This window comes from Vulpes vulpes, chromosome 3 (genome assembly GCF_048418805.1).
Source record: "Vulpes vulpes isolate BD-2025 chromosome 3, VulVul3, whole genome shotgun sequence".
Taxonomy (NCBI): domain Eukaryota; kingdom Metazoa; phylum Chordata; class Mammalia; order Carnivora; family Canidae; genus Vulpes; species Vulpes vulpes.
The window spans coordinates 132,385,041-132,406,680 of NC_132782.1; the positions used below are offsets into that span (position 1 = coordinate 132,385,041).

General features: G+C 34.8%; 1 protein-coding gene across 3 annotated transcripts in view; it reads left to right on the forward strand.

Moving 5' to 3' along the window:
• The window catches only part of HFM1 (helicase for meiosis 1), a 99,196-nt gene extending 78,530 nt beyond the window's left edge, over positions 1 to 20,666 (forward strand). Inside the window, exons 31-39 of one of the 3 annotated variants that reach the window (XM_025996484.2) lie at positions 1,093 to 1,173; positions 1,687 to 1,802; positions 4,151 to 4,230; positions 5,433 to 5,536; positions 11,723 to 11,968; positions 13,647 to 13,737; positions 18,654 to 18,765; positions 18,858 to 19,012; positions 20,107 to 20,666. In XM_025996484.2, coding sequence (XP_025852269.1) covers positions 1,093 to 1,173; positions 1,687 to 1,802; positions 4,151 to 4,230; positions 5,433 to 5,536; positions 11,723 to 11,968; positions 13,647 to 13,737; positions 18,654 to 18,765; positions 18,858 to 19,012; positions 20,107 to 20,176 — 1,055 coding nt within the window. In that variant the 3' untranslated portion in view covers positions 20,177 to 20,666. The remainder of the gene's footprint in view (positions 1 to 1,092; positions 1,174 to 1,686; positions 1,803 to 4,150; positions 4,231 to 5,432; positions 5,537 to 11,722; positions 11,969 to 13,646; positions 13,738 to 18,653; positions 18,766 to 18,857; positions 19,013 to 20,106) is intronic. The other 2 variants (XR_012000776.1, XR_012000777.1) reach the window with 2 other exon arrangements.
• Positions 20,667 to 21,640: the final 974 nt, after the last annotated feature.

The window sequence follows — 21,640 nt, forward strand, 5'->3', positions numbered from 1 at the left end:
TAAATGTGCTAGGTCTTGAAAAGGATTGACTGAACAATAGCACTGAAAATGAAGAATAAAGGACCATAAAAGGTTATAAAGGTTCTCCAACATTTCTAGTTCAATTAAAATCTACATTTTGGCAAAAGTCAACTTATTTCTCTTTCTACAGTCTATGGTTTGCTGTCTTTTGAGTATTATACCCTCTATCTAGAATATCTTTCCCTCATCCTCTTCTTATGTCCAGATCCTGTCAGTTCAGATGTCTCTCCCTTCCCTCATGTTACTAAGATCAAGAAAAAGCCTATTTGAAATATTAAATGAAGAATAAATTATGTATTTGGATATGCTAGCCTGGGGTCAACCTGTAAGCAATCTCCTTTCTCTGTGAATTCTATAGCAAATTTCTTATACCCCTAAAACATATATTTTTAACATTTATTAAATACTTACGGTATCCTAAGTACTAGAAACTATCACTGATACCATCAAAATGCCATGATGTTTGCTTCTTTCCAGGTTCTTCTTATGTATAAGTATAAAGTAACAGGGAAGTTTCAAAACCCCACCCTTATTCTTATCTCATTCAAGATAAGAGTTACTGATAGTTTGTGGTATTTGGCTTTATTTATTTATTTATTTATTTATTTATTTATTTATTTATTTAATTTGGCTCTATTTATATCAGGGAGGTGAAGAGAAGCTTATAGGTGGGTTGATACTCCTTGTGAAGAGTTGAAATTGGGCTAATAGTCAGCAGGGACTAGCTGTTATCAAAAATACCATTTTAAAAATTATATATTAGGGATCCCCAGATGGCTCAGCAGTTTAGCTTCTGCCTTTGGCCCAGGGCCTGATCCTGGAGTCCCAGGATCAAGTCCCACGTCAGGCTCCCTGTGTGGAGCCTGCTTCTCCCTCTGCCTGCTTCTCCCTCTGCCTGGGTCTCTGCCTCTCCCTGTGTGTCTCTCATGAATAAGTAAATAAAATATTTTTTAAAAATTATATATTAAAGGGCTAACATTTGAAGAAGTGTGAAAATCATAAACTTTTGTACTGCCTGAAAGGAAATAAACTGTAGTAAAAAGTAGGTTTGTTTTTCTTATATTGATTTAGGAATGACTGCTTGCAGAAAACCTGGGAACCGAGAATGTAATCATCACTGTAAAAATAAACAGACATGTGGACATGACTGCTGTGAGTTCCATAAAATAAGTTTATTTGAGATTTTAAAATTGAAAGAGCTTGGGGCACCTGGGTGGCTCAGTCATTCAGCATCTGCCTTTGGCTCAGGGCATGATCCCAGCCAGGGTCCTGAGATGGAGTACTGCATTAGGCTCCCCACAGGGAGCCTACTTCTCCCTCTGCCTATGTCTCTGCCTCTCTCTCTGTCTCTCATGAATAAGTAAATAAATAAAATCTTTTAAAAAATAAATAAAATAAAATTGAAAGGTCTTTGAATAGTAATGACATCCTAATTACCTATGTGTGATATTTATATTATTCAATTTATAACTCAAATAATTTTCTTTCTTTATTGGTAACATGAAAAAAATTAGATTAGAAATTATGAAGATCTGCCCCTGAAACTAATAATATATTATATGCTAACTAAATTTAATTTAAATTTAAAAAAATTTTAAAAAGAAATTAAGAAGAAATTTGGCTTTACATGAATACTACCTAAGAATCTAGAATTTCTTTTCATAGGTAAAACTGGAGTGGCACAAAAGTCAGAAACAAAAGAGCCAACAATCTCTTCATATTTATCCGATCTAAGAAACAGGAATGCTGTTTCATCACTTCCTCCGGTTAAACGTCTCAAGGTAAGTTTTAATAGTATTTACCCTTGTTCTGTAATTTAATGTATGTGAATATTCCTTTATTCTTTGTATCAATTAGGTATAAATCCAAAGTGTACTTTGGTTACTTGAGGGCTTGTCTAGGAGGATGGCCATTTTTCAAATTGTTTCTAAAGGGTAAAATATTGTACTTCTTAATAATTAGTCTGTAAATCTCCTTTTGGGACATAGTTCTACAGCCCCTTATTAGTGTTTGACTAAAAAAGAGGGAAATGGAGAGGGATATGTCACTTGGCTTGGTTTGGCAATTAAAACTAGACATGCTTGCCCTTTTCTGGTTCTCTCTGTGCTGGAGTGGTATGGAAAGTCTGAGGTTGATTTTGATTCAAGTACCTAGATGAGTACTGAGCAAGAGCCTCCTTTCCAAGTCATGAAAGTATGGTTGTTCCTACTGGTTGATAGGCTGGTCACTAGCAGACTTATTCTAACCCTACGTCACCACATCCAGGGCAAAATAATTGATCAGGCAACAGAAACAAGGCAAGAAAATGGCAGAGTGTCTGCATTTCTAGGGCTTTAATAAGAATGAAGATTTTAAGTCATGAGGCTAAAACAAGGGGAATATTGAGAAAGAGGCAGAGGCATGCAGTTTCAAACACCACCACCTTCTCTGAGATAATAATTTTTTAGTAGCTCCAAGGTTTTTCTCCTCCCTCCCACCCCCTCCTTTCTTTCTTCCTTCCTTCCCATTCCATATTATTCCTTCTTTCCTTCCATATCCATTTTTTAAAAGTTTGTTTAATTGGTGCACTTACATGGCTCCGTCAGCTAAGTGTCTGACTCTTGATTTCAGCTCAGGTCATGATCTCAGGGTATTGAGATCGAGCCCCATGTTGGGTTCTGTGCTAGGTGTGGAGCTTGCTTAAGATTCTCTCTCTCCCCCTGTATGACTTCCCCTCTTTCTCTGTCTTCCTCTCTTAAAAAAAAAAAAGTTATTATTTTTAGTAGTCTGTGCACCCAACACGGGGTTCAAACCCATAACTGAAATCAAGAGTCTCATGCTCTTCAACTGAGCCAGCCAAGTGCCCCTTCCATATTCATTGAGCACCAACAATATGCTATAAATACTGTGATCGGTGCTAAGAGATGGCAGTAAATAAGAGTTTTAGTCCCAATCCTCAGAGAGCTTAGAGTTGGGTGAAGGATACAAATAACTAAGTAGACTTTTTCAATGTAGTGTGATGAATGGTTCTGTGACAGACATGTAAGATAGCTTAAAAGTGATAGACCAGGAAAGGATTTCAAATAAACATGATTGAGATTTTAAGGATATATAGGCATAAGCCAGGTATGGAGAGGTAGGCATCACAGTGGTAGTAGAGAAGGATAGAAGAGTATTCCAGGCATAGAAAATATGCAGTGGTCCAGACCTGAGAAAGAAACAGAGATCTTTTAAAACACTGAAGTTACACAGTGTGTCAGGAGTTCAATCACAAGTAAGGGAGTAGAGAGAGATGAGACTGAAGAGGTAAGTAAGAGCTAGATAATGAAAGCCTTTTTGCTATTTTAAGGATTTGGACTTTATCCTGAAAGTATTGGGAAGCCACTGAAGGGCTTTAATCAGTGACATGATCAGAATTGGATTTTCTAAAGTTCACTCCAGATTCAATGTAGAGAATGGATTAGAGGATGATAGAAGAGGAACATAAGGACTCATTAGGTGGGTTTTGCAATAATCCAGGCAAGATGATGGCCTGCAGTAGCAGTGGAAAGAAGTAGCTAGGTTTAAGGCATTTTTCAGAGATAAAATCAACTACCTTGGTACTTAATTGCTTATGAAGGGTGAAGTAGAAGGAGTAAAAATCATGGCCAGCTTTCTGGATTGAGCAACTAGGAAAAAAATGAGGCCTCACTAGGGTGGAAACTCCAAAGGAAAAGCAAGTTTGGAGAAGTAGATGTAAAATAAGCTTAAGGGAAAATATTGGATTTAGAAGTCTGCAAGATATCTGTAAAGATGGACATCTGTAAAGATGTTCTACAGACAGTTGTATATAACTGTTTAAAAATCAGGAGAAGGAGCTGAATTAGAAATATAGATTTGAGAGTCATTCACTTGTAGATGATAATTGAAGTCATGAAGTAAATGAGATCTTTGAAAATGTGTAGAGAGAGAAGAAGGCCTGGTAAAGAACAATGAAGAATATCAACATTTAAGAAGCGCCTAAGAAGGAGATTTGATTTGAGAACTAGCCTGAGTTTTTCATAATTCATTGGTTTTGGGACTTAATGTACCAGCAGGACTTTTGCTGTTTGGCTTATTTGTTAAAAAGTGTTGGGTGTGAAATTGACAGTTGGACTTTTTTCATTAATAGATGCAAATGAATAAAACTCGAAGTGTGGACCTTAAAGAATTTGGTTTTACTCCAAAACCTTCTGTTCCCAGTATATCAAGGTACAAATATAATGTTACTATCCAACGTAGAATGGTTATAATAAACTCCTTGCTCTTCCAAAATAATCATGTATTCAGTGAAAGGTGAACACTGGCTACATTCAAATTGTAGTAATTGGGCAGCCCGGGTGGCTCAGCGGTTTAGTACCACCTTCAGCCCAGGGCCTGACCTTGAAGACCCGGGATCGAGTCCCACGTCGGGCTCCCTGCATGGAGCCTTCTCCTTCTGCCTGTGTCTCTGCCCCTCTCTCTCTCTCTCTCTCATGAATAAACGAATAAAATATTTTTAAAAAATTATAGTAATTATTTCATCCCATAATGAAGTAATGACATCATAAGAGTTTGGTTATCTAAATTTATTTAGAACTCTACAGTTACATTTTAACGTTCATTGAATCATGTCTTTCCTGGGAAACTACTCATCCTATGTCATGCCCTCAGCTTTCTCTGCCTTCTAAATTTAACAGGTAACAAAAGTATACTTTAAAAAGAAAAATCATGTTACTGTACAAAGTCTAATCTTTTCCATCTAAGGGCCCACTCTATGTTAATAACACTTCAGATTTATTTATTTATTTTTTTTTTTTTAACACTTCAGATTTATAAAATAACTTACAATTTTAAAATTGCCCATTTGCATTTTATCTCTTTTGGCCTTAACCACAACCTGGCTTATAAAATGGGGTATTTATATCCCATTTTATAAATAAAATAATCAAAGCTCATATTCCTAGTTATTAAGCAGAAGGGCCTAGCTGATAACTCAGCATTCTTTTCCTATATCATGATGCCTAGAATATATGTCATTTCCCTTCCAGATAAGGGTATTCTATACGCAGGGATGACATTTAATATACTTAACAAACAGTACAGAACAGCCACTGACCAATCAGAACAGATGCCAACACTACTTCAAGAGATCCTAGCTTTTGTTATCTAATTGAAAGTAGCATTAACAATAGATCTTTAAGGCTATACACAGATAACAGATATCTACATATTTGGGACATGTAAAGATGACTAAGTATCTTGCTTCCAATAAACACCTATTTCTTACCCTTTACTACCCAGGCTAATGTGGTTTATCACAGAAGTGTTGAGAAGATGAAACATTTCTTTTTTATTTATATGAGTAAGTGGTTTTCAAATTCAGATTAATTTTAATATTTAACATTTTTATGGTTTTATTTATCTTTATAAAGGTCAGAGTGTTTAAACATACCTGGATTGTCTGTAATGGAGCAGAGGGATCAGCATGATTTCTGTGTAAAAGTTCAACAAGAACCATCTGAATATGAAGACAAAGGTGAATTACCATTGATATTGCCTTGAAAGAGAAAATGGTGTATCATTACTTTGGAATGACATTGTTATTGAAAAATCAACATCTGAAATTACTATGATTATTAACTTGGCAACATTTTCCTCTTGGGTTATTGGATCAATTTCAAATTTTTAGGTCTGTTATTTTAGATCTATCTGCTATGTTTGTTATAGATTTTTTAAAAATCTCTTCCCTACATAGTGTTGGTTATTTTTATTTAAAGATAATATGAGGAAAAGCTGAGAAAATAAGGGATCTCGAGATACACAAAGTATTAAAATACTGAGCTATTACTTTTATATGTCTTTGAAATTATTTAAAATAATTTTATGTTTATAAAATTAGTCCAGTTTTACCAAATAGCTGTATGATCTTGGGAAAATTATTTAACCCCTTTAGGTCTTAGTCTTATCTTTAAAATTAGGGGATTAAATTAAATGATCTTTAATATCTCTCCAATTTCTAAACTTATAATTCTTAAAATTTCTCTGATAGTATGAGAGTATAACCTAGTTTATGGGGTATAGCTCATATGTAATTCAGATTTGCTTTTTATCTGTGTCAATCATTTGATTAATGAGATAAAGCATATAATTCTTCAACATTGGGACAGCTCATCATTACTCTGGATCCTGTTATTAATAGCATTATTTGTTTGGGTTATGCCATTAATAGCCTGTCTGTTAAAATGTGTGAGAAGTAATTCTGGCCATAGAATTGTTTTTCAGTTGCTGTATGTAGAAATGATAAACTTGGGGTTTCTCGTAAATGTTTTCATGTGTGTAGCCTTAGCATCTATTGAGAGTCTTTCCTTCATGCTGTCACTTTATGCTTCCTCTAGCCATCATTTAAAATCTTAAGTAGGCTAGGGCTGGAGTCCTAGTGATTAGGATTTCATTCATAGTGTTGGAAAGTCCCCTAATCACACTTAGAGTGTCAGAGTATTTATCCAACTTGCTCAAAGTCTGAATATCATTACGACATGGAGGGGTGTTAGATTGTCAACTCCCTTATTTTTATCTCTTTTCAACCTATAGCCCTCTAACTTATTCCTCATTCTGCTGCTCTCTTCCCTGCCCTTCTCCATACCACAGTTTATCCCTCTGCTTACTTTCATGCTTTTTTTTTTTTTTTTGAGATTTTATTTATTTGAGAGAGAGAGACAGAAATCGCGCGAGAGAGCGCGAGAGGGGAGGAGAGGGAGAAGCAGGCTCCCTACTCAGTGGAGAGAGATTTGATTCTAGGGTTCAATTCCAGAACCCTGGGATCATGACCTGAGCCAAAGACAGATGCTTAAATGACTGAGCCACCCAGGTGCCTCCTTTCATGCTGTCTTTACATAGTTTTCCTACTTTTATTTCTTTCCTATCCCCTATTCCAAATCCAAATTATATTATGATATTAAAGTCTCATCTAGATACTTTAACCCCCAATGACAATTGTATCCCTGTTTTATTGAAAATGGGCCACATTTTTTTAAAAAGGAGAAGCTGTGTGGTATAGTAGTTAAATTCACATGATCTAGAATGATCGGTCTAGGGATGCTTAGCTGGCTTAGTTGGTAGAGCATGTAACTCTTGATCACAGGGTTGTGAGTTCCAGACCCACTTTGGGTTTAGAGGTTACCAAAAAAAAAAAAAATACTTAGAATAATCTGTCTAGGTTCAAATTCTAGCTCTGCCATTTAGTAGTTGTGTTACCTTTTGTAATGTATCTACCTACTTTATCTCAATTCCCTCATCTGCTTATGTTTTAGGGATTTTTAAATGAGATAATATACATAAATCCCTTACCATAGTATCTGGTACTATTATTAGTAGTAATTGAGTATATTCATTATACTTTCCACATGTCAGTTTTGGATGGCAAAACATACTTCATTTGTATTCAAATATTTCTCTAGAGAATGTTTTAAGAAAAACATGCCAATTTTTATCATCTATATTCTAATTCTTAGAAAAGAAAAAGAAAAATGTCAGAAATTATATGAAAAAGTGTGTTGAATCATAAAATTTAAATTGTAAGGGACCTTTGTGCAATTTCTCATTTTATAGTGAAAGAAACCAAGACTCTGTGAGATTAAATGACTCGCCCAAAATCACATATCTAATTAATGGCAGGGCCAGAAATAGATTCTATATCTCTTGATTCCCAGCTCAATGCCATTTCTATAAAATGAAATTGACTTTTAGTTATCAGTGCAGAATTGAAAATCGAACCTATATGAACTCTTTCAACTTTCCATCTTGCAACTGTATATTTCTCTATGTCTGCATCCATTCTTTACACTGTTTGTCTTTATAGAAGAATTCTCTTTTCTTCTATTCAGGGTTTATCTCTCCACCTGTAGTTTTATCTTTCTAGTCCTGCCTCTCTTGGGGCTTTAGGAGACCAGTTATCCCTCTCTTCTTAACGTATACTTTCCTCCCTCTTTCTCTTCAACATATAAATAGGCTCAAGTCTTCCTTCTTCAGCTCCCTGCCCTCATCTAGCTAGTCATAATGGTTCTGGTTGTAAGTGACAGAAATTCTACTCAAAGTAACTGAATCACAAAAAGGGGGAGACCATTCATGTAAACTGAAAGTCCAGGCATGCATCTGGATTTAATCTTGCTAGATCTAAGCACTCAAATGATTTCAGTCATGCCTCTGGCTTTCTCTCAGTCTTTTTGGTATGCCTGTTACTGATTGCTTTTATTTTTTTCAACAGGCTTTTTCACATGGCAGGTAGTCCTTCCATCTTCCCAGTTGTACAGCCTCAGTAGAAAAGTCTTCCCTGTTAGCTTTGGCAGAGCAGAGTTCATTCTAAATGGCCTCAGTTAAATTATGTACTCATCCCTTGATCAATCCCTTTAGCCTGAGGTTTGGGTCATGTGTTCCTCCTCTGTAGCCCTGCGGACCAGGGTACTATAAATGACATCCTCACCAGGATCACATGGAATGGGTGGAGGCAGTTTCCCCAAAGGAAAGGAAAGACACTCCTAATAAAGATACTCCATACATCTGAAAGTATGTCCGGCAAAGAACAGAATCACCAGGGTATATACAGTTTAATGTCTGCTTTCTCATCAAAACAAAAATTCTTCAAAGAGCAATTTATACTCATTGTGTTCACTTCCTTACCTGCTAGTCATTTTTCACTAACTAAAATTTGGGTTCTCCACTCCTTTGAAACTGCTTTCACTTAGACCAGTTAGTGATCTTCTAGTGCTGAGTTCAGTAAACTCTTTTCAACTTTTATTTTTTTACCTTCGTAGTATTTGGCACATCTGGTCTTTCCCTCCTTTTGGAAAACTCTGCTTTGATTTCAGTTAAACCGTTCTGTTGGTTCTCCTACTTCTTGAATAGCTTGGGCATTTTTTCCTGTTAATGTTGCAAAGGATTATTTTTCTTCTTTTTGTTCTTACTTCATAAACTTTTCTTATACAAGGTCATCTGAGTCCATGTCTAAAATTACTAACTCTATTCAAATGATTTCTACATCTGTAACTACCATCTATATCTTTCTGCCTAGCCTCTGGACCATCTATACAGTCACCTTTCTGGATATATCCACCTGAAACTTAACATATCAGCATCTGAACTCCTTCTACTTCTCTGTACCTCACACTGCTCCTTTTCTTTTCTTCTCTTCTTTTGTTAATATTTTACATTTTTATGGTTTTATTTATCTTTATAAAGGTCAGAGTGTTTAAGCATACCCTCTTCTTTTCTAAGCTGCTAAAGGCAGGAAAAGAGTCACCCTAAATATCTTACCTTACCTGCAAATAATCTCCAGGTCCTATCTGTTTTGCCTCCTAAACATCTCTTATATCTGTTCTTCTTCTCTGTCCCTGATGCTCTAGTTCAAACATTCATTGTCTTTCATTTATTGGAGTAGCTGTCTTACTTTTCTCCTTGCTTTCAGTCTCATTATCATCCCACCCATGACTATTTTGAGTCATCTAACAGGTATCTCTGATCATCTAAACCTCTTGCTAAAATGTCTTTAGTGGTTATACATTGCCTATAAGGGGGGGGGTGAATTCTTTAACATGGAAAATAAGCATCAAGGGACGCTGGGTGGCTCAGCGATTGAGCCTCTGACTTTGGCTCGGGGTGTGATCCAGGATTCCCAGGATCAAGTCCCACATCAGGCTCCCTGCATGGAGCCTGCTTCTCCCTCTGCCTATGTCTCTGCTTCTCTCTCTGTGCCTCTCATGAATAAATAAATAAAATCTTAAAAAAAAGAAAAGAAAAGAAAAAAAGCATCAATATAATCTGGCACTAAACTTCCTGTGCAGTCTCAGTGGACTTCTTTTCCTTCTACTTTGTGCTCCAGAAATCCAGAAAACTTATAGTTTTCCAGACATTCTCTGGTCTCCATTATTGCCATGTCTTTCACATGCTGTCCTCTCTTCATGGAGTATCTTGCCTTCCCCTTAGCCCTGCTCCACAATTACAACTCTACCAAGCTCAAATTCCAGTGTTACCTTCTTATCATTTTACCACCCTAGAGGTCCACTCTAACTTCCATTGTAAGTTTAGATCCTGTTCCCTTTGTATTCCCATTGCACTCCTGTGCCCTACTTCTATTTTAATATATATCATATGTGTGTATCAATGAATGAAAGTAGAATAATGTGAACTGGAGTTGTAGGTACAATTGGAAGATAAAGTAGGATTTGGCTAGGTGAAAAAAGGTACAGAGAATATTTAAAGTGAAGGAAATTTGGTGATATGCTGGAGTAAGCTTGTGCTGGCTTGTGAGAGAGAATTATTAAATACTTGGGAATCTTTTAGCCATTATTAAAAGTGTAATTATATAAACTTTCAATTAAATAATTAAAAACAAAGACGGTAAATATTCAAAACTAATCACTTCCTAATTATTCTACTGCATATTACTATTTGTGTTCTTGAGATTATTTGCCTCTATATTTGTATCTATATGGTGGAAATATTATATAGTGGTGTGCTACTATGCATATCTTCTCAACTTTGCATTCAGAGATGTCACATTGGTAGCTTGAAATTATTTTTTTTTGATAGCTTGAAATTATTAATAATGGGAGTATTTATACCATGGGAATCAGCAAAAACTGCAAATTAGGACTTGACTTATTGTTTAGACTTATGAAAATGATGGAGAAAATGTTAATAATGCAGATTAACAAAAAGTTGAGGGAATATTCTTCTAGTATTTGAAAACTATTGTGTAATTTAGCGAAGGAGTTGCCTAAGTCAATGAGTGAATGAGTCAAGTTCCTTCATCTATCTTAGTTATTTTACTTTCATCTTAGTTAAACTCAACAAGAATATCAAGTAGCATTCATGTGAAAACTATGTTCATTTGTTAATTGCGACCATAGGTTGGCTACAGATACAAAACTCGATGAGAACATTCAGTGAAAATCAGATATATAGAATGTATAATTAAGCATGCTATATATTGTATTATTAATTGTAAACTGTGTGCTACATATCCTTTACCTATAATAAATGCATGTAATAAATGTAAATATATATATGCATACATTTTTTTGAGAAGCAGTTATTAAAAATTTCTTAGCACACTACTGTGGAAAACTGCAAAAGTAAAAGCATTTATTCCCTCTAATAATCTTATGAAATAGTTACTGTTATCATTCCCATTTTGCAGAGGAGAAAATAAGGTTCAGAAACTTTAAATTACTCGTCTAGGATGATACAACTAGTAAGTGAGAGAAGTAGAATTTTCACCCAGGTAGTCTGGCCCTAAGCCCAGGCTATCAACAGTGGATAACACTGAGGATTTTTTTTAGCAGGAGAATTAAGATATATTTTGGAAGAACATATTTCATAATAATATTCAAAATTCACTTGTAGGGAGAAGAGCTGGAAGAAGGAAGACCATTTTAGAAATTATAAATTCATTTTAGAGTAGGGTTATTCTCATTTAGGAATTAAGAGGGAAAATTAATTCTGTCTAAAAGAATCCACTGAAAACTAAACTTAGTGAAAATATCAGTATATGTAATACAGTAAATAGAATTGGTTGAAACAGTATCAACAATGCTTGACCCAATACTTTTGAAAACTACTATTCAAACTTCAGTTTAGTAGTTGAAAGATGTGTTTGATATATCAATTGAAAATGATGTTAATGGTTTAAAAAGTACCTATACTCTTTTATACATACACATGACAGATTTCTCTAGATGGAACTATTCTGCAACTTCAAATGAGAAAGCCCCTCAAACAGTGCTGTTCAACAGACATCTTAATGCATCTGGAAACCAGAATTTGACAGATGGGGATAAAAGTAATTCTCCATCCTCAGAAGTTTTGAATGTGAACTTTGAATTGGGAAATGAAGTTTGGGATGATTTTGATGATGAGAACTTATTAGAAGTTACTAGTTTTTCAGACAGTACTGAGAAGACAAAAACATCAGGTAAAATTGGCTTTTAGCATGAAATAATTTCATGAGAAATTCTTTGAATATTTTTCAGTTCAGCTTTTGAAACTAATTTTCTTTGCCTTATATGTTTGCTTCATCAGCTTTTGTTTGTTAAGATTATAATTTTTAGTAAAACTGAAAATATGACCCTTCCATAAATCACATTTCCTTTTAAGGATAAAAGTCAAGGTTATTCCATGATAATTATATAGCAGATGGGCTTCTTCTGTTCTGTTGCTCCTCTATTTTGTTAAAAACTCTATTTAAATTCAAAATATTTATTGAATCTTCCCTCATGAAACAGACTATCCAGCTTTCAATTCTGTGATCACACAAAATTTGCTAATGTTTGTGAAGGACAAAATCACTCCATTTAAAAAAATATTTTAATTATTTATTGATTGATTGATTTATGAATGAGAGAGAGAAAGAGAGAGCATACACATGAGCAAGAGAGGAACAGAGGGAGAGGGACAAGCAGACTCCACACTGAGCACAGACCCCACATAGGGCTTGATCCTATGACTCTGAGATCACGACCTGAGCCAAAATCAAGATTCAGACGCCCAACCTACAGAGCTATCCAGGTGCCCCTAAAATTGCTCCATTTTAAAAAGTATTCATCTGCTAGCCAGGAAAATAAAAGATACCTTTTATTTCTAGTAGACATACTGATTTTTTTTCAAGTGTAATAAATAATAGGAAAAGATTGGTTTCTTCTCTATTCGATATTGTATTTAAGTCCTTAAAATAATGGGACTTAATTTTCCAAATTACTGGCAGATTTACTCTATGTCACTAAAACGGAAAATGTAAATCTTGATGAGTATATGAGAAGACAGCAAAATGGAGGTATTCTCTCCCATGATGGCTGAGAGGAGGAAATCAGTCTCTCAGAATTTTAGTTGACTCTTAATGGGAAGCAATTAGAAGTCAAAATACTATCGTTTCTGGATTCTGAGAAATACCTTAAGAGCTATTATTCCTTCCAGAAGGAATAGGATTTGACCACCTTCACAAAATAGACCAGGAAAATCTATGATGTGGAGTCAGTAGCCACAATTTCCTGTATCACTGAACAGCTATTAGTCCCTACCTCAAAATTAAAAGTCATTGTGTATTGCAGTTTAGGATGCACTTTGTACTGAGTCTTTGAGGTTAGCCTAATCATGAGCGGGCATAATTTTGACACTGGGAAAGTCAGACTCTCTAAATGCCATGTATAGCGCACTTTAAATGAAATTGATTATATGTAGACCTTTGAAAATACTGAATGAAATTCAACTCCGTGAGTTAAATTTATTATTTCCGTGAGTTAAAATTATTAAGTAAGTAAAAGTGGTTTCAGGACCTTTAGTAGTAGTAGACCTTTAATGACTAGTAAGCTAACCTATGTTTTATAGTTTAACTCCCTTAGCTTTGCTCCCTTATTTCTCTATATAAATTAAATTTGATTTTTGAGAAGAATTATTCATTCCTTCTTTTTTTAATATTTTATTTAAATTCAATTTGCCAACATATAACATTCAGTGCTCATCCCATCAAGTGCCCTCCTTAGTGCCTGTTACCCTTATTCCTTCTTTAATAAGATCACATCTGTTGGAGAGAGCCATTGTAGATCCATTCATCTGTTTCCTGGCATTTAATTTCAAAATGTTATCTCTTTACATAGGATTTGGAAACACTTTGAGTTCAAGTACCAGGGGAAGTAAGCTATTCCTCCAAGAGCCAAAGAGCAAATTCCAAGGAGAAATGACAAAAAGGCAAGTTTGGAATACTATACAACTCTATATCCTCCTGACACATAATTGGAGATGGAGATCAAATAAATAGATGCCAAAGAAGCTTAAACTTTCTTTTATTTTTTTTAAAAGATTTATTTATTTATATATTCATGATAGACAGACAGAGAGAGAGAGAGAGACAGAGAGAGAGAGAGAGGCAGAGACACAGGAGGAAGGAGAAGCAGGCTCCATGCCAGATGCCCGACACAGGACTCGATCCCGGGACTCCAGGATCGTGCCCTGGGCCAAAGGAAGGCACTAAACCGCTGAGCCACCCAGGGATCCCCTTAACCTTTCTTTTAGAGCTGTGTTTCTCAAAGTGCTATTGACAGACCACTTACTTAAAAAGTATTAAAATATATTAAAAATGAACATTTCTGGGCTCCACACTAGACTTACCAAATCATGGTCCCAGGAAAGCTAAATAGGAGTTTGAAAAGAGAAAGGTAGAAAAGATAAGGATAAGGTATTCCAGATAGATGAAGCAGGTGTAAAGGTATAAGGCTTGAAAAGGCATCTCATGCTCAAGGGTCAGTAAAGTGTTGTCTGTATGGCCATAGCATTAAGGCCGAGAGTGCTGAGGTCTGATTCTAAAGAGCCTCGAATGCTGTATTTAGACAACTTTGACATATCAAGTAGGTAGGAGTTACAAACTCAAACTGCCTTCAGGATTTGGTGGGCCAAGACCAACTGGAGATTGTCCCATATAAAAGGCAAAATGGTGGAAATATTACAATTCCAGATTTCAGGATATACTACAAAGCTAATATTATCAAAATAGTATGGTACTGGCACAAAATTAGACACTAGACCACTTTTTTACACCATACACAAAAATAAACTCAAAATGGATTAAAGACCTAAGTTTAAGACTTGAAACCATAAAACTCCTAAAAGAACATATACGTAGTAATCTCTTTGACATCAGTTTTAGCAACATATTTATGGATATGTCTCCTGAGGCAAGGAAAACAAAAACAAAAATAAACTATTGGGACTAGACCAAAATAAAAAGCTTTTGCACAGCAAAGGAAATCATGAACAAAACAAAAAGATAACTTACTGAATGGGAGAAGCTATTTGCAAATAGTATATTCAATAAGGGGTTAATATCCAAAATATATAAAGAATTTATACAACTCACACAAAAAAACCAACTTGATTAAAAAATAGAGGGCCTAAATAGACATATTTCCAAAGAAGATATACAGATGGCCAACAGACACATATGAAAAGATGCTTAGCATCACTAATTATCAGGGACATGCAAATTGAAACCATGAGATATTATTTCATGCAAGACAGAATGGCTAGTATCAAAAAGACTTAAATAATAAGTGTTAGTGAGGATATAGAGAAAGGGGAATACTTGTGTACTGGGGATGGGAATATAAATTGTTACAACCACTATGAAAATCAGTAGTATGGAGTTCCCTCAAAAAATTGGAACTACCCTATAATCCAGTAGTTCCACTACTGGGTATTTACCCAAAGAAAATAAAAACACTAGTTTTAAAAGACATATGTACCCCTGTGTTTTTGCAGCATTATTTATAAGAAGCAAGATATGGAAACAATTCAAGTTGTAGGTAGCAATAGATGAATGACTAAGGGAGATGTGCAATATTTATGTATCTATAATACTACTCAGCCATAAAAAAGAATGAGATCTTGCCATTTGCAACAACACAGGTGGACCTAGAGGGTATTATGCCAAGTGAAATAAATCAAATCATATGATTTCACTTAGATGTGAAATCTAAAAAAAAACCATAAATGAACAAACAAACACAAAAACAGACTTAAATACAGAGAACAAACTGATGGTTACCAGAGGGTGGGTGGGGAAATTAAGGAGATAAAGGAGATTAAGATGTACAGACTTCCACTTATAAATAAGTCAGAGAGAGAAGAAAATTACAGCACAGGGAATATAGTCAATAATATTGTAATGATATTGTATGGTGACAGATTGCGACTAGACTTATTGTGGTGAGCATTAAATAATGTATAAAATTGTTGAATTAGTAAGTTGTACACCTGAAGTTCATGTAACATTGTATGTCAATTATACTTCAATAATAAAAAATAAAATAAAAATAAGAGGGTCAACCACTACTTGACTCCAGCCAGTTGTTGCTGTGCAGGAAATATGTGCCTAGTGTTGTCAAATATTCTTATTCTCAAAAAAAAAGCTAAGACTCTAAAATTTAATGTGACATCTCCTGACATAAATTTTAAGAACTAATTTTTTTAAATGTGATATAATCTATAGCCCTCCTCTAGCTGTAGCTTAGTTTTTAACCTCCATGTAAGCAGTAGGAAGCTTTCCAATATACTTAAACACAAGATAACACATAGATGCCCTATAGTGATGATATGATATGATATGATATGATATGATATGATATGATATATAAAATGAATTGTAGAAAGTGGGACCACAAGAAGCATGATGGCCAGCATGAGAGGCAGGCTATAGTCAGGCCTAAACTGAGAAGAGGTGATACAAACTGAGAGGTAGAGTTGGATTTTTGAAGCATTTCATAGACAGCACATACTAGATTTAATAATTGATGGATACAGTAGTTGAGGAAATGCAAAAAATACATGGCAAGTGGATAGTTGAAGTTGTTATCTGAGAATATAGGACACATAGACATTTGGAAGAGAAAATAGTCATTTAAAAAATGTTCAGGGATCCCTGGGTGGCGCAGTGGTTTGGCGCCTGCCTTTGGCCCAGGGCGCGATCCTGGAGACCCGGGATCGAATCCCACATCGGGCTCCCAGTGCATGGAGCCTGCTTCTCCCTCTGCCTGTGTCTCTGCCTCTCTCTCTCTGTGACTATCATAAATAAATAAAAATTAAAAATAAAATAAAATAAAATAAAAAATGTTCAACTTGGGGTACCTGGCTGGCTCAGTCAGTAGAGCATGCAACCCTTGATCTTAGGGTTGTGAGTTCAAACCTCACGTTGGGTATGGAGCCTACTTTAAAAAAATGTAAAAAAAAATTTTTTTTAAATGTTCAACTTGAAGTATTTTTCAGAAATTCAAAGTGCATCTGGATATTGGACCTGATTAGAAGTCATGGAGAGCAATTATAGCCACAGTCAAAACTTTCCCCAGAAGAAATACTGACAACTTTTTGTTCAGGATCTAATTCACCTAAGGATTATTTATTTATCCTATTTAAAAAAATAAGAAATGTTTGGTGTCTTTCAGCACATTTGCTATAATCTAGTCATTTTACTGATTATCAGCATCACAGAATTACAGATTTTGGATAATTCCAGAACTCAGAGGTGTTTAACTTAAGCACCATTTAGTCTTCCCACTACCAGATACTGAATCACCATCCAATATCACCAGCAGGTATTCATGCCATGTGTATCAAACAGCTCTAGTGATCAGGAGCTCATTCACTCCAACATGTTTGTTCCATGTTTGGATCTTTCAGCCTATTCAATAGCTTTTAAGAATATTTACCTAAAATTGCTTCTTACTATTTCCATTCATTGGTTCTAACTCTGAGTCATACAGAATAAACAGATTAGAAGCATCAAAGTAGAACAAAGCTGTGGGTATAACGAGGCAAAAAAATAGGAAGTAGGAAGATACAAGTAGGAAAATAACAAAGCACATAAACAGTTTTGTGAGCCATACCTTTAGAAACTATAGATAATTTAGGGAGAGTTTAAAAGTGATGAACAGGATCCCTGGGTGGTGCAGCGGTTTAGCGCCTGCCTTTGGCCCAGGGCATGATCCTGGAGACCTGGGATCGAATCCCACGTCGGGCTCCTGGTGCATGGAGCCTGCTTCTCCCTCTGCCTCTCTCTCTCTCTCTCTCTCTCTCTCTCTGTGTGTGTGTGTGTGTGTGTGTGACTATCATAAATAAATAAAAATTTAAAAAAAATTTTTTAAGTGATGAACAGAAGATTAAGCAGATTTGAAAAGGAATCCTTATCAAGAAGCCTCTAAAGAAAAAAATGTGCCAGAAGTTGATATTGGAAAGAAGGCCTGCAGGACCTGAGGATTTGGTGTGGAAAGGGGACATGCTTTTCCTTTTTACTATTTTAATTCCTTGCCTTTCCTCAAAGGCAAAAAGATGCAATCATATCAATACATGTACTTCTCTACTACCTGTACTCATTGCTTCTTACTCCCTACATGGCTGTCATATTTTAGGCTGTAAGCGTCAGCTTAAATTGTCACCTCCTCAGAGAGACATGCATTTATGACCACCTTTTTAAAGTGGGTTTATGTCTCCACACTATTTCCTGCAATATAACTCCGTTAATTTCCTTCATATCACTTTAAGATCTATAATTCTGTGTATTTATTGTTTACTTATTGTCTGTTCCTCTACTAGATGATAACTCCTTGAGGATTTGTTTACCTCTTTATACCTAACTCCTAGTACAATATCTGGCATATGATAGTAATAAATGTTTTTTAATGAATGAATTTAACACAGAAGATTGAAGGTGAATTCTAATGTAGTTTTACATAGGAAGAAAAGTCAAGTTGTCTATTTATAGTGAGACCAGAATAGGGATAGGAAATTAGCAAAATGGGATTTAGAAAAGATTTACATGCTGCTAGGTAATAGAAAATTAAGCATAAGACCGAATTTTAATGAAAATGATTGATTATTTCTGTAGGCTTATAAAAATAGTATTCTTATCTAATTTAGAATATAGATATTAGTGTTTTGTCTAAAGGAAAGGAGCTACACCAAAGTTTCCATGAGTCTATGAAACAGCATCAATTTTTTTGGTAATGAATATGGTTAACTTTAATCATATTCCCTAAAGAATCATTATTGATCTAAATTAGAATGGTTTGTTTCTCTTAGTTGCCATATTTTATAAATAATTATTTTTGATTTTTTAGTTTTGTTTCATCACATGGGAAGCCAGATACTTATTTATCAAATTCTCCTGTATTCGAGTTTGATACATCCTCCCTGATGAAATTACCTCAACAAGCTGGAAATACAACTATTGTAAGACGCACCTAATTGTTTTTCTTTTAAATTCTGACTGAATTGCTAAACTTTCAATGATTGGCTTTTTTTCTGTTAACCTCAAATTATAGGTCCATTCACAAGAAAGAAAACAACAAAATCTGTCACCAGAGATTGAAAAGCTATGCTTTACTCACTCTAAAAAAATACCAAATTCTTCACATTTTGTTAAGAAAGTGGATTTCTTTATTAGAAACAATGAATGTAAAGAGGAAATTGATTTCAGGTAAGAATTCTTTAAAGACATTTCAAGACTATGCCAATAAAAACTTTCTATGAAGAAATTCAGGGGTGCCCGGCAGTTAGTTGTGTCTGCCTTTGACTCAAGTCATGATACAGGGTCCTGGGATAGAGCCCTGCATCAAGGTCTCTGCACAGCAGGGAGCCTGCTTCTCCCTCTCCCTCTGGTGCTCTTCCTGCTTGTGTGTTCTCTCTCTGTCAAATAAAATCTAAAAAAAAAAAAGAAGAAAAAAATTTAACATTATTTTTTTCTTGGTTTATTTTATTTTGTTTTGTTTTGTTTTGTTTTTTTATCTTAGAGAAAGAGAGAGAGAGGAAGAGCAAAGGTAGAGGAAGAGAGAGAATCTCAAGCAGGCTCCACGCCCAACTCAGAGCCCAATATGGGGCTCCATCTTATGACCCTAAGATCATGACCTAAGTTGAAATCAAGAGTCCAATGCTTAACTGACTGAGCCACCCAGATGCCCCTTTCCTTGGTTTATTTTAAAGATCAGAACCTAAACATTTTATTTACTGAAAAATATTAAATATTTAGACCCCTCATGACCTGAACTCAAGATATTCATAATATTAATATCTCAGTTTTTGAGAACGTATGTTTAATACTTTTAGTTAAAACATTTTGTTTTAGTAAACTTTATTTCACTGATTTGAATACAACATGTTGATAATATAAAGTGTAAAATCACTTAAATCCCAATGAGATTGGCTAATTTTGCAGAAGTTCAAGTTGTATTTTAGCCAATCAATTCTCTCACGGTTCTACAGTTTCAATGAAAAGTCAGATTAAGTCTGATCAGTTCCCTCTAAGCTGGTCACTTCTGTGGGTAAGTAGCAGTTTCTCTTACCCTCTTGAATAGTCAAAGTTTATAGACTTGTTCATACACTGATTAAATGCTATCACTTTTTAAAAACCTTAAGGAAATACCTAAGAGACTTGATCTCTACTTCTCATAATTTATGAAGTCTGATTTTGCCCCACAGACTTCTTCCTAGGTTATGCATATTGAGGTTTATTTGACACATTAATCTGTCAGCAATCTATATATATTTCTATACTTTCTTCCCCCTGCCCTCCAGTAGGTATCATCCTGATGATGAAGCTGATGAAATGAAGTCTTTCCTGGGAATATTTGATGACATTTTCTAAAACAAAACAAAACAAAAACATCTTATATTAATAAGGCAAGATATAAAGACACCCAATTACAAAGCATGCATTTTATTTTTTTAAGTAGTCACAATTGCTCAAATTTTTTCTCTTGGGTTTGATCAGTTTTATTGACTTATTTGCACCACATTTTTGGACTGATTTGTTTTCCTTTTGTAACTTCATGAAAAGCACTTTTACAGTGGGTTTGTTTCAGTAAGCTGAAAATTAAGTTGCACTTAGATATTATTTGGTTATTTAATGTATCTTGATTGGATTTTGACAGGAAAGAATTAAAAATTTCATTTTTATATTTTCTTAAGAAAGATATTCTTTGAAAGCAAAATAATGTTAGGTCATGGAATCAATTTGTTGTATGGATAACTCACCAATATTGTTTTGTTTTGCTAAAGATTTTTATGAGTCCAGTGGCTGGCTGAACCTATTGTTATATGACTTCAAACAATAATAAATAAAATGTTAATCAATATAGATTATTGTTTTCCTTTGGCTTGTTTTCCAGTATGGTGAATTCTAAAACCTTGTTACATTGACTTTTGCTATGGCAAACACTATTTCATGTTATTTTCCCATGAATTTTTTCTCAAATTTATTGATAAGTAGAAGTATAAGCAGTGTTTATTATTTAATTTATTTATATATACATGAGAAGTCAAAGCCCACTTAAGAAATTTTACGAATTTTTTTTTAAGCATAAAAGCCTTAGAGGCAAGAGAAGAAAAGAAACTTCCAGATGAAATTGTTGCTGTTGTTGTCACTGGTAAATAGTTATGAGGCATCATATATATTAAGAATAGAGAAAAAGCTTAAAACTAAGAAGCTATATTATGTATTGAAAAATAAGGGCAACCAGTTCCTTTATTTTAGTCATCTTTACCTTTGCCATGTTTCTGTATCTGAATCAATCATGCTACAACCTTTAAAGGTTATTAAACACCATTAAAATGAAAAATTGGTGCACTACAATCTGCTCATCTTGCATACATAGATTTGACACTAAAGAAATAGCAATTTAATTCAAGAAGACTTATTATGATCTGCTAAGCAAAAGCACCGGGCTTGGTACTGCAAAGGAGGCAAATGATAAAAACACTCGTGGAGTTTTTTGTTCTCATGGATCCTACTTTACATTCTGGTACAGAAACTAAGACATATAATAATGCAATAATAAAATGTAGAATACATTAGAGAAGTGGTTTTCAAGCTTCAGGATGCATTGCAGTCATCTAGTAGGCTAGTTTGAAAACAGATTGCTGGGCACCATACCCAGAGTTTCTGACTCAGTAGGTCTAGGGTGTGGCCAGAGAATGTGCATTTCTAACAGATGCCCAAATAACACTGATGTTGCTGTCCAGGGATCACACCTTGAGAATCACTGCAATAGAGGTTTGAAGAGCTTTGAGAGTTCATAAGAGAGAGAACACAATCCTGACCATGGACTTA